The sequence below is a fragment of the Engystomops pustulosus genome, chromosome 8 (genome assembly GCF_040894005.1).
Source record: "Engystomops pustulosus chromosome 8, aEngPut4.maternal, whole genome shotgun sequence".
In the NCBI taxonomy this organism is placed as follows: Eukaryota; Metazoa; Chordata; class Amphibia; order Anura; family Leptodactylidae; genus Engystomops; species Engystomops pustulosus.
This window is the reverse complement of record NC_092418.1, coordinates 73,022,451-73,035,142: the sequence shown is the minus strand read 5'-3', so window position 1 is coordinate 73,035,142 and position 12,692 is coordinate 73,022,451. Positions and strand designations below refer to the sequence as shown.

The 12,692-nt window shown below is 39.3% G+C and overlaps 1 protein-coding gene across 2 annotated transcripts in view; it reads right to left on the bottom strand.

Moving 5' to 3' along the window:
- The window catches only part of ALS2 (alsin Rho guanine nucleotide exchange factor ALS2), a 50,076-nt gene that overhangs the window by 18,825 nt on the left and 18,559 nt on the right, over positions 1–12,692 (bottom strand). For both annotated transcript variants that reach the window (XM_072121217.1, XM_072121218.1), the window contains exons 9-16: positions 11,640–11,816; positions 9,732–9,903; positions 7,755–7,935; positions 7,524–7,589; positions 6,521–6,683; positions 5,757–5,888; positions 4,349–4,477; positions 3,311–3,381 (exon numbers count right to left, since the gene is read on the bottom strand). In XM_072121217.1, the coding sequence (XP_071977318.1) occupies positions 3,311–3,381; positions 4,349–4,477; positions 5,757–5,888; positions 6,521–6,683; positions 7,524–7,589; positions 7,755–7,935; positions 9,732–9,903; positions 11,640–11,816 (1,091 nt within the window). The remainder of the gene's footprint in view (positions 1–3,310; positions 3,382–4,348; positions 4,478–5,756; positions 5,889–6,520; positions 6,684–7,523; positions 7,590–7,754; positions 7,936–9,731; positions 9,904–11,639; positions 11,817–12,692) is intronic.

The following is a 12,692-nucleotide window of genomic DNA, read 5'->3' as shown; positions in this document are numbered from 1 at the left end:
CAGGTGGAAACCCAAGAAAAAAAGAAGAAAAAGTTCATCCGTGATTCTGAGGACTACTTACTTAAACGGGTTTATAAATGGCAGGAATTACCAGGATCATCTTACCCGATATGGAGATCTACAAGAAGCGGATACGATTTATCCAGTTCTGGCAGCGATTGCCAATATTTAAACAAAGATGGCCGTCCTTTTTCCAGGCGAGGACGACCTCCAGGGCGTACAAGAGGACGAGGAGAGCAGGGAGACATCACCAAGATCGAGAGAATCCAAAAAGTTTTTTCGTAACGTACGACTGAAAGCGCATTTTTCAGCTGAGCCGAATTTACGGCCAACGGAAAGATCCGCAGAATCAGGAACAATGTTTAAATTATCAGATTTGGGTTTAACCAATAAGAGTTATTATAATCCACCGAAATCGTATCACCCAGTAGAAACTTTTGTACAACTTGTGAATAGTGATATAGAAAAAGAAGTAACTAAAATCAAAAAAGGTCTATATCATGTCAATCAAAACCTGTCTCCAACAGAGAGGCTGGCTCTTAAAAGTCTATTACATAATGATAAAATAACTATAAAACCAGCCGACAAAGGCGGATCCATTGTGGTGATGGACAAGACCGCCTATAAAGATGAAATTATACGCCAGCTCTCTGACACGTATGAAAAATTGTCAAGAAATCGTTCTTCTGAAGTGAAGAAAAAAATTGATGCCTTAATCTGTAAAAATGTAAGTGATTCTGTTATTGATGAGAAACTTGCAAAATATCTGTACAAAGAGTCACCAATAATTCCAGTGTTTTATGTATTGCCAAAAGTACATAAAACCCTACAAAATCCACCAGGGAGGCCTATTGTGTCCTCCATGGATTCTCTGCTTTCACCATTGGCAATCACACTGGAAAAATTATTGACTCCATTAACAAAGAAAATGTCTTCTTATCTCTTAGATACAGGAGATTTCCTAGGGGTCTTACGTAATGTTGTTGTCTCAGATGAAAGTTGGCTAGTGACCATTGATGTTACTAGCCTATATACATCAATTGATCATTGTAAAGGTTTACCGATTATAACAATGCACAAAGAAATTTCATATTGGAGAGTTTAAAATTGACTTTGGAAAACAACTTTTTCATGTTCCAGGATGACTTCTATTTGCAGAAACGTGGAACGGCCATGGGGTCGAATGTGGCCCCTCCATATGCAAATTCGTTCATGGCCTTTTTTGAAGATCGCTTTGTTTATAATCACCCTTTATTTGAGAGACATATAAATACTTGGAGACGCTTTATAGACGATATTTTTTTCATATGGGAGGGGCCACTCGACGCCCTATTAAGTTTCCTAAATGCCCTAAACTCAGTTTGGGAGGAGTTGAAATTTACCATAACATATAGTCAGCTTGCGGTAAGCTTTTTAGATACCAAAGTAACAAAAGGAAGAGATGGCACCCTATTTTCGGACATTTATAGAAAAGAGACGGACAGAAATAGTCTTTTACATTTTGATAGTGCCCACCCATATTCAGTAAAAAAAAATCAATCCCTAGAACACAATTTCAGCGGGTGAATCGCATAGTTACGGATCCCGCACTTAAACACGAAAGAATTCTTGAGATGAAGAATAGATTCATACAGAGAGGATACCCGTGAAATTGTTAGAAGAATCGAGTCAGGCACTAGCGACAGAAACTAGAGGGATACGAGTGACTAAGCCCCGTTTACCTTTTGTCAGACAGTTTCACCCATTAATTTACAGAATTGACAAAGTCATTCGAAAACATTGGCACGTGATACCCACAGATTTTGGAGTTTCAAGAGCCCCCACTGATATGCAATAAGAGATTACCAACAAAAATAAATAAATTAGTGAGAGCAGACTTCGGTAGTGAAAAGAAGGTGAGGCGCGAGACTCTATTAGCAACGAGAAAAAATGGCACTTTCCCGTCCCTGGGTTGCCAACAATGTAGTAATGTGAACAAGGCAGACTCCTTTTTTCATCCACACTCAGGGAAGACATATAAAATTAAAAGTTACTTCACATGTAATTCAAAGGATGTTATATACATTATAAAATGTCCATGTGGCCTTCTATATGTGGGCGAAACACGCCAGCGTGTAGGAGACCGAATAGGTCAACACAAATCCACAATTAGGAGGGAAAACTCATTACTCCCACTGCCGGCACATTTTAAAAAACATAATCATTCTTTACCCCAGTTAAAATATCAGGTAATCGATAAAGTGGATCCACCGAGACAGGGGGGAGACATAACAAAACTTTTGCTACGGAAAGAGGCTTTCTGGATACATGAATTAAAAACCTTGGAGCCACATGGCTTAATTAGGGATTATGAAATCTGCCGAATGTAACCTCATCACTAATTATTATTTTCTCCTACAGACACAGAATGTTTGAGCGCATCAGAATAGTGGGGAGAAGACATGGTATAGAAAAAAACTTTTGTTCTTTTTCTTACACTGACGTATTAATAACATGTTCAGTGAAGTTACTAACCTTGTACTAACAGTATTGTAATATTTGTATTATAATATTGAAAAACGTGAGAATCTTGTACTACTGTGATAACAATATTATATTTTGAAGGTTTTTTGTTAAAGTAAGGTTTTCGAATAGATAGGAACGATGGTTCCGTTTTGAGTTTAAGATTGCTAATAGTGACATGATCAATGTGGGGGTCACGTGACATAGTCATGTGATCGTGACGTGACAGAGTGAATCATGCGGCTCACCGGAAGTGACATACTTTGATTGACACGGCTCACAGGAAGTGACATAATTTGCAGGAATGTCAGATGCCCTAAAAGCACACACATGGGAGGAAGACGCCAGCTGATGAAGGCTCAGGAGAGCCGAAAAACGCGTTTTACTGCGTGACTTGTGTATACTTGATTTGTTAAATGCTCCGAAAATAAAAGGAGGAATTTTGCTTTCACCTCGAGGTGCCGGGATTTTTTCATTTTGACCATTTATTACCAGGCAACTAGAGTCAAAAGAAGATTCACACAGAAAATGAATACAGTGTTTTTGTTAAACATCTTGACTGTAGCGATTTATGACTGAGTATTTTTTTTCCGGCAAACTTACTTTAATCACCACTGTGGTGCCGGAGGCATAAAACATTAGGTGTGTGAAAGAGCAGGAAATAAAAACATTAAGTAGATACATGGAGAACAGCCAGAATCGAAACACTGCCATTATACATCCCAGTGGACACTTCTTCAGTAAACCAAACAGGAATCATGATCATTTTTAGAACTGAAAACAAATACATTTTTGCAACAATACCCACATTCCAGCAACTTCTTCTGACACAGGCTCCACCCACAATGTAGAAAGTGGGAAAATATGATGTGTAGAGAACTGTAGAAAGAGAAGGAAGGGATTCATAATTATTACTGTGAGTATCTAAAATTTCTAAATCATACATTTATAGACCTCATAAGAAAACCAAGTAGTGTAGAAATCTGCAGAGAACAAAGGGTAATTCTCCTGATGATCTGCCCCATGTCTGTCTGTCTGGCTGGATACTGAGAAAGGAACCGGTTACTCCATTAAACTAGCAGTGGCCTCAGGTAGGGTATGAAACATCCTTTCTAGAATTCCTCCTTTTCTGTGAAATCCCCTCCAAAGTCACGTGAAAATGAGCAGGGAAGAGTCATGTTGCCAGAGATGTGTCAGGCTCAGAGGCTGGAGGGGAGGTCACTCTATTTATTGGGTCTGTAACCACGATTCTGGTATCAGATTAGAGAAGAAAATGTTAGGTTTTTGATTCTGTGAGCTACAGAACATGACATACAGGCATAAAGTTATAGTGTGGAATGTAGTCTTTATCTGCAACTTGTATTCCCAACTATTTCATCCGGTCAGTAGTTCACAAAGATACTAGCTGCTGCAGAACCCAACATATACTTAAACTTATGCTCCACCTTCAGCCTCTGAGCCGGACTCATCTCAGGCAAAATAGGACTCATCGCTGCTTATTTTCACATGACTTAAAAGATATTTTTTTTAAATAGATAAATGGTTGAGGTTATAAATAAAAAGAGAGAATTCTAGAAAGCATGTATCATACCCTACCTGAGGGGTCTGCTAGTTTAGGGTTAGAAGTGTAAAGCTCAAACAAGTTGTTGTCCAGCCTGACAGTGGTGAGGAAGGGGTGGATATGGCTAAACTTTTGGATAAAAAGGGAACATTAGTTGATGAAGTTCTCTGTTGTAATTGGCAAATACAACTAAACAAGAGCAAAACTAAGGAGGAGAAATAGAAAGGAGGTGCTGCACGTGTCGCTTCATCTTAAAATCAATGTAGGTGTAAAGGAAAAACTCACCTGGGCATGAACCAGGGCATCATTGAAAAGAATGAACCAGTTGACAGAAAAGCGTCCAGCATTCTGTAAACCAAGGCCACGGTTACTGCTTTCACAGATCAGACGTCTTTCTGGTTTCCGCAAAGAATCCTACAGAACAATTGTTTTTATTATTTTAATCAGGTAAAAAGAAAAAGCAGAATTGCCCAACAGTATAACATGTGTAAGCTGCCTATATGTATACAATACACACATTTATACAATACTTATATGTTTATAAAAATAACAACAACTATGTACAGTAATTCTAACATGGTGGATCATGAGAGGAAAAATTAAAGGATTTTCTGACCATGATTATGGGGGCTGCAATCTTGCTTGAGCTCAAGAAACAGCATTTAGTAATGCACTGTACATTATAACATATTCATCCCTCACCCTCTAGCAGCAATGGTCTGGGGCCAACTCATTGAGGTCTCTGGAGTGTTGCAGCTAGCAAATGTAAATAGGCAGGGAATCATCTATTGTCACTAAAGGATGTAATAAAAGTATTTTATATAGAGGTATTTTTTTGGCTTCTCTTGTAAAGAGGGGCCGGTGCCAAAAGCTGTGGGTGTCAGCTGTTTATTACAGCCAACACCCTGCTGTAACACCCACAACCAGAGATACCTCCCATTGTGGGTGTTAATCCCTTATAGGATGCGGTAACAAATGACTGCAGCAGGAAAGGGGATTCTGACCAATTAATATACCCCCGTGCCGCTTACCTTGTTCAGAAACTTACTGTAACTGATTGAGCATGTGGCAGCATGCTCAGTCAGTTACACTACACTATAATAGATTAGTAATGGATTGCAGTGAGGCGAACAAGCTATCAGAGCATGGCTTGTTCAAGCCTAGGTGTTGTTAAAAGAAAAAAAAAAAAAGAAAAAAAAAGTATTTGTCCCTAAAGAATAACCTTACTAAGAAATATCTTTTTAAGTGTAGCCCCCACCCCAAATATTTGGTATTGCAGCATCTGTAATAATCAGTACAATAATAATAATAATTATTTATTTATATAGCGCACACAGATTACGCAGCGCTGCACAAAGCATGACAAATTTGTCCCTGTCTCCATGGGGCTCACAATCTAAACAACCTACCAGTATGTTTTGGAAATAAATCTGAAGCATTATTGGTATTATGCTGTTCAGAGCATTACAACCAGTGATCAAGTAACAGATCAGATGATCCTCCACCATACCTTACTATACCACAGCTGAAGGGACCCGATGTACACTCAGAACAGATCTTAGTATGAAATATGTCATAAAAAGGGACCAGTCATTAAATAAATTAAAGATACTAATTTTCTAAAAGTTGTATAGATATATTCACAGAAGATGAAAAATAATGTTATTACACTCCACAGAAGTGTCAGACATACCGTCATCTTCCCTGGGAAAGTCTTCCAGAATCCCAAGGTGTATTCAGCCTCCTTTTTCTTTCTACTTAAAGACAAGGCCAAGGCGTCATAACTAGTGCTGGAGTCTTGAAGCTTCTTGTATTCTGGTGATGACTATTGTATAAAGCAGAAGAGAAAACAAGATTCAAGGGGATACAACAAGAAGTAAAATAATAATAAAAATCTTTATATAGTGCCATCAAATTCAATAGGGCTCTAAATATCACAGGGGTAAAACAATAGGAGTGAGGGCCCTGCTCGCAAGATCTTATGAGAAAGACGGGTTGACACAAAAGCTATAAGAGCTTGTATAATGGTCCAGCCATTCTTTATAAGGGAACATAATAAATGAATTTATAGGAAACCTACCATGAGGAATCAGAGGTAGATCCGATGGTAGATTCCTCCTTCCTGCCTCTTCCCTAATCTTTAATTTAACAATCCTGGAAACCAACCTAACTTGTTCAAAAAAATATATTTTTCTGATTCCTCATGGCAGGTTTCCCTTAATAAATAAAGATGCTGCTGCTTGAACCAGCGCCATCATACATACAAGTGCTGAACTGTCCTACAGGGCGAAAGAAACACGCAGGACCTCTTACAATCAAGAAGACTTCTTTCATATATGTTATATATTACGCTGAGTAAACACATAATATCCCCTGATGGAAAATGCAATAAAACAATAAAATTGCAGGAAAGTAGAACATAGAAACAATGTGGCAAGCAAATATGCAGTAACTCACCACTTCAAAGCACATGGCCAGCTTCAATAACAATCTGGCGTACTCGTGCAGCCGGGTTATCGGTGAAAAGAAGAGGGAATTAAGAGTTTCGGGAATCGATGAGCCCTCCTCTGCCCCATGGCTGAGACTCTGAACCAGGTCCTGGTTCTTACTGAAGAAGTCTCTGAAATGATAGGATTCCATATAAATGTGTATGTATTGTATCCCTTTATCTGCAAATCTAAGTGCACAAATTGGAGAAGGTCTTTTTTTACATGGTGACCGTCATTTATGGTCAGTAGTAACTGAAGAGCACCGTAGTAAGAGTTAAAGGAGATCTGTCAGATCGATTTGTGACCCTTAGCCACTTACAGGTCCTGTGGTTTACAGCCCCAAATCAACCTGTATATTGTGTTTGTGTGGCCTGAAGAAAAAAAAATAAAATTAAACCCCCCCAAACATTTGTACTTGGTTGGATGTGAGGACAATGAGGAACATCAGACTCACATCAGTAGATCCTGTGCTGGCGCCTTCTCTCATGTTGTGTGAAGTGAAGCTGGGACACTATCCCGGCTTCACTACGCATGCGCTGTAGCTACACCAGCTTTTTCTAGCCACAGTGCACAAATCTTTGGACAAAGTCTAAATGTTTTTATTTTTAATTCAAAAGTGAAGGAGGTGATTTAGGACACTAAACCACTAGACCCATAAGGACCAGTGGGTGGTTTTGTGTCCCAAATCACCCTGACAGGTTCCCTTTGAGATATAAAGGGGTCGCCTAGGTTTACAAAAACAGAGCTGCTGTCTTCCAGAAACAGTGCCACACCTGGCTATACATTGTGTCTGCTACTGCAACCCTATTGCAGTTGCCACTTTTGACCTAATGTAGAGTAATGTATTCTTAATCTGCAACAGCCGCTTCATGATGTCCCTTCATAAATGGAAAAAAAAATACCCTGACAACTCTACAAAACGATGATGAGAAAAGTAATTCCATACGATGATCCATGACAATAATACTTACATTGCCGATTTGGAAAGAAGTGAAAATCCTCCCATAACCAGGAAATTGGACAGAGAAGAACAATACCTAAAGAAAGAAATACACATGGATGTCAATTAAAATGCTTTATTCTGTATTTCTACGTGAAAGTTATTAGTGAATAGACATGTAATAGCTCTATATTAAAGAGGTATTATCACCTCTGTGATAACATAACCAGCAAAGAATTGGGAATCAAATCAGCAAACTAACTCTGTATAACTATCCAGGAAGATACTGGAATGCTCCAAGATGGAAAGGCTTCTGGCATCCTTGGCTCCACGGAGGAAGTTGCTGAGTGACGTCCCATGCTGGCCAATCAGGTAGCAGAGTTTGCAGAACTTTGTGGCCATGTCCTGCAGAAGCTGAACAGTGGTTATAGAGCCCAGGTTGTCTTTAACAAGAAAGAAATAATAATAATATTAAGAAAAATGCAAAGGATACCTAAAGAATTGATTAAATACCAGGAAACATTTCATATCAGAAATAAATAACAACTGATTCTTCTATGTTTGGTTACAATATTGTGTTTTGATCTATATAGCTTGTTATATCAGATCAGTGGAGGGTTTACCACTAGGACAGTACCATCATAAGGACAGGGGTCCTGTTCTGCCATCTGAACAGCGTAAAAAGGTCAACATACAAGTAATCCTCTATGATTACTGAATGGGACTGTGATAAAGGGAACACGTCAACAGAAGTTAACCTTATAAATCAATATCAGGAATCATCACTATCAGCATGATAACAGCTTTCAGATCATGTTTCTTATATTGAATTACTCACTTGGAACAGTCCTCTCAGAATATTGGATTATAAAAGCTTATTCTAGATTGCTAAAAACAAGTACAAATTTCCCATATTATAATGCATATATAAGAATTAAAGAAAATGTACCATCAAAATCAAGCATAAGAAGACAGGGACGCTTACTCATAGATCCAGGTACTGTGACTGTGGTAATCTGCTTAAAGTTGTTAATAAAATCATGCTAATGTGGCGGGTGTTACCAGAGCCCCTCAGTGCTGCAGCTTCACAGGCTGTTAAGACTGTCTTGCCCTCTACCCCTGCCTGCAGAGAAAGTTTCAGAACAGAGTGGGAAGGGAAAGCGCTCCAGTACAGTGTAACAGCCCGTGAAGCTGCAACATGGGGGAACTCTGGGAACCTCCCCTGTAGCCTTTAGGGCTCATTAGAAAAATTGTAAAAGTTGATTTTAGAAGGAAGGAGTCCATGGATAACAAATATAAGAAGATTACCAGCCACAGCGTCTGGATCTATAAGTAAGTGGCCCTGTCTTATGTTGGATTTTGATGGTAGATTTCCTTTTACGTAAGAACAGTAAAAACGAAAAACTAAGTAAAAAGTAAAAGATAAAATATGTACTCAAAAGGCTACAGTCCAACACAAATACATGTATACACATATATAACTACATTTACATTTATGATTTACATTTTTCTATAGCTTTCATTTTATTTAGATTCATATTCATTTTTGTGTATCCATGTGGTGTATGTATAGAGTAGCATTAGTATCACTAGTATCACTTTATTGCTGCTTGGTTTTTATTTTCTCTTATTAGTTTTAACGGTTAAAAGTAACACTTACGTACAACCTTGTTGTGCCGAGAGTCATTTATTGTAATTATTCCACCTGGGTATCACTGAGCACGTTCTCACAGACTTCTACACAACAGGAGCAGTGATCCACTCCATCTTACCTAAGGTTCCTTCATTGCCATGCGGGGTGGGATCAAAGAGAAAATCAACTCGGAAGTGATATATAAAGTTATGGGTGGGGGGTAGTACTGAAGTCAAGCTCTCCTTATCTCAGAAAACTCTCTCTGCATTAAATGACGGCTCTGCTTCATGGGACATCACTAAAGGGTTCTCCTGAATTCATCAGGTTAGTCACAACCAAGGGGGCATTCTGAGGTGGGGAGAGCTGGACTTTATGCAACCAATTTATATCTCACTTCAAAGTTGATATTCTGGATGATGTCACCACACTGGGCAATCAATATTATTACCAATGTGCACACATATAAATATACAGCAACATATATATATTTATTTATTTCAATGCAAAACAGTATATTTATTCTGTAAGTACTACAGTACTATTATCATGTTATGCCACAGCAAATATATATAAGTGAAATATATTACTGTGACCAAGGACACTTACCTAGTCCTAAAAGAGGCCTAAGTATTTGGGACTTCACATCACTCAGGTGGCAATAAAAGCTCCGCTCGGTGGAAGCCAGCTCATGGAGGTTCCCAATATAACCCATCATGTTCTGGTCTACAAGCGCCAAGCAGCTTTTGGAACCAGCAGAAATACAACAGATATAACCCAGCTTAAATGAAAGAAAAGGATATGTTATTAGGGAATTCAACACAAAATATGCAAGAAATCAAATAGGTCTGTTTGTAACTAGGGGTCGTCTATAAGTCGGGTGTTCTTAAATAGGGGGCCGCCTGTATATGACATTACAAGAATTACAGGTAAAAATTCCTCGTATAGGGATAGGATGCCCCTTCAATGGGTGGCTTACGGTCACCCCTTTGATGATCGCAGAACAATGCTTACACCCCAGGCAAACATATCTGGCATTCTGTCTGGACCGTAAAAATGTTTGTTTACTGGGTTTCTTAGGACTGATGTCTTAATGCACTCATACATTGGCTAAGGATTTATCTTTGTGATATACAATCTGTGGAGATTCTTGAAACAACTTGTCATGACATTTCAGCAAATCCCAATGGTTTAATACTGTGGGGGTCATTTATTAAGGGCCCGATTCGCGTTTTCCCGACGTGTTACCCGAATATTTCCGTTTTGCGCCGCTTGTACTTAAATTGCCCCGGGATTTTGGCGCACGCGATCGGATTGTGGCGCATCGGCGCTGGCATGCGCGCGACGGAAATCGGGGGGGCGTGGCCGAACGAAAACCCGACGTATTCGGAAAAACCGCCGCATTTAAAAACCGAAAATGTGTCGCATAAGGACCGCTTACCTTCACCTGGTCCAGCTCGGTGCATTCCGGCGCGATGAGTTTACTTTCAGCGCAGCAGCGCCACCTGGTGGACGGCGGAAGAACTACCTTATTAAATCCTGGCCGGACCCGAATCCAGAGCGGAGAAGCCGCTGCTGGAACGCGAATGGACCGGGTAAGTAAATTTGCCCCTGTGTCTTTAATAAGGTTACGTTGTTCATCATACGCGAATATGAAAAGCAGTTCTCTTCCGTACCCTGGTGTCGTTCACATTCAGATCTGTCTCCCCTACATTTTTTCTTCCCCTTTGTTATATCCTCTCTCTTAACAAATTTATAAACTAACAGCTGTTTGTTTTTATGACATTCTTTTAGCCCTAATAAACTGACTCTTAGATATACCACGAAAAGTAGATGGGGGGTGAAAATATCTCGTCTTGGGTTTGGTGTATGAAGAGGTCTCAAGTCTATCCTCTGTTTTAATGACTTCCACATTTAAATAATGAACTGTGCTTTTATCATACTTAATGAAAAACTTGATTAATTAAATGTTGAGAGTTCAAAAACTACTTAAATTCCAACAATTGTGCTTCACTGCTCTTACACAATAACAAGACATTGTCCACATATCTCTACCACATACTAGTTCCTTGTACAGGCAGTCCCCAGGTTACATAGAAGATAGGTTCCATAGGTTTGCTCTTAAGTTTAATTTGTATACAAGTCAGAACTGTATATTTTACAATTGTAGCTCCAGACTAAATTTTTTTTTTTGCCCCAGTGACAATTTTTTGCTGTAATTGGACCAAGGACTATCATCAATAAAGCTTCATTACAGACTGATCATTGCAGCCTGGGACTATAATAAAACTTCCAGATAGGTCCGTCTGTAACTAGGGGTCGTCTGTAAGTCGGGTGTCCTTAAGTAGGGGACTGCCTGTAGTTGTATTTATGCCTAACATTTTGATAAAGAAGACACCATTTTGCATGAAATACAAGTTTGTATGTGTTACGTCATTGGATATGTTCCTATTGTGTTTTTATAATGGTCACTGGGTTGGGCACACAACCCCATCTTGATGTTCGGTAGGCACTGACCTGGGCACACTCTGTAAGCTGAATTGGTGCCTGCACTGGTTCTACACCGCTGGATAAGTCAGCTGCTCCAGGTCCACTAAAATATACAACAGGCTGGTACTCGTTTTTCCCATGTGCTAAAAAGAGAGAATAATCCTGCCCAGCAGCCACACTCCACACTGTGCCATCTTCATTCACCTAGTGAAAAGGAGATTTACAGGAAATACCATTTTTAAACCAAAGGTCAATATTACTTACAATAGAAAGGGCGAGCCAAATAACATTGTGTTTCATTACGGAGTTCAGATCTTTACAGATTATAAATTCTTAACATAATTTCCTAAGTAAACATATCCAGATAGGGATGTAGACTTACAGTATGTGACAAAGCTTGGAGTTCCAGCGATTCACAAATGCTTACTTTGTCTCTGCCTCTCTGACTATACATCAGGTGATATCTACTGTACAAGGCAGTTTACAAGAGGAAACCACAAAGTGCCCGAGAAGAGAAGGTACCATAGGTGGAGCAGTCACATAGAATCATACATGTCAGCCCTCTAGATTATCATCTCTGAGCTCTCACATCACTAGAAACAAAAGCTTCTGAAAGATAACTTGGACATGTACAGTGGGGGAAATAAGTATTTGACCCCAGGCCAATTTTATTTTAAGTTTTCCCACCTAGAAAGAAAGGAGAGCTCTGTAATTGTATCTGTATTGTAGGTACACTTCAACTGTGAGACACAGAATCTAAAAAAAAAAAAAAAATTACGAAAATCACATTGTATGATTGATAATTAATTGCATGAAAAAAGTATTTGATACCATAGAAATATTCTGTAATATTCGGTACAGAAACAAATCACACAGGTCAGACGTTTCCTGGATTTCTTTTAGGCAACACACAGCAGCAGGGATTTTGGCCCAGGCCTCCAGATCTTCCAGGTTTCAAGCCTGTCGCTGGGCAACATTAAGCTTCAGCTCCCTCCAAAGATTTCGGATTTGGTTCAGGTCTGGAGATTGGCTAAACCACTCCAGGACCTTGAAATGCTTCATACGAAGCTGCTGCTTAGT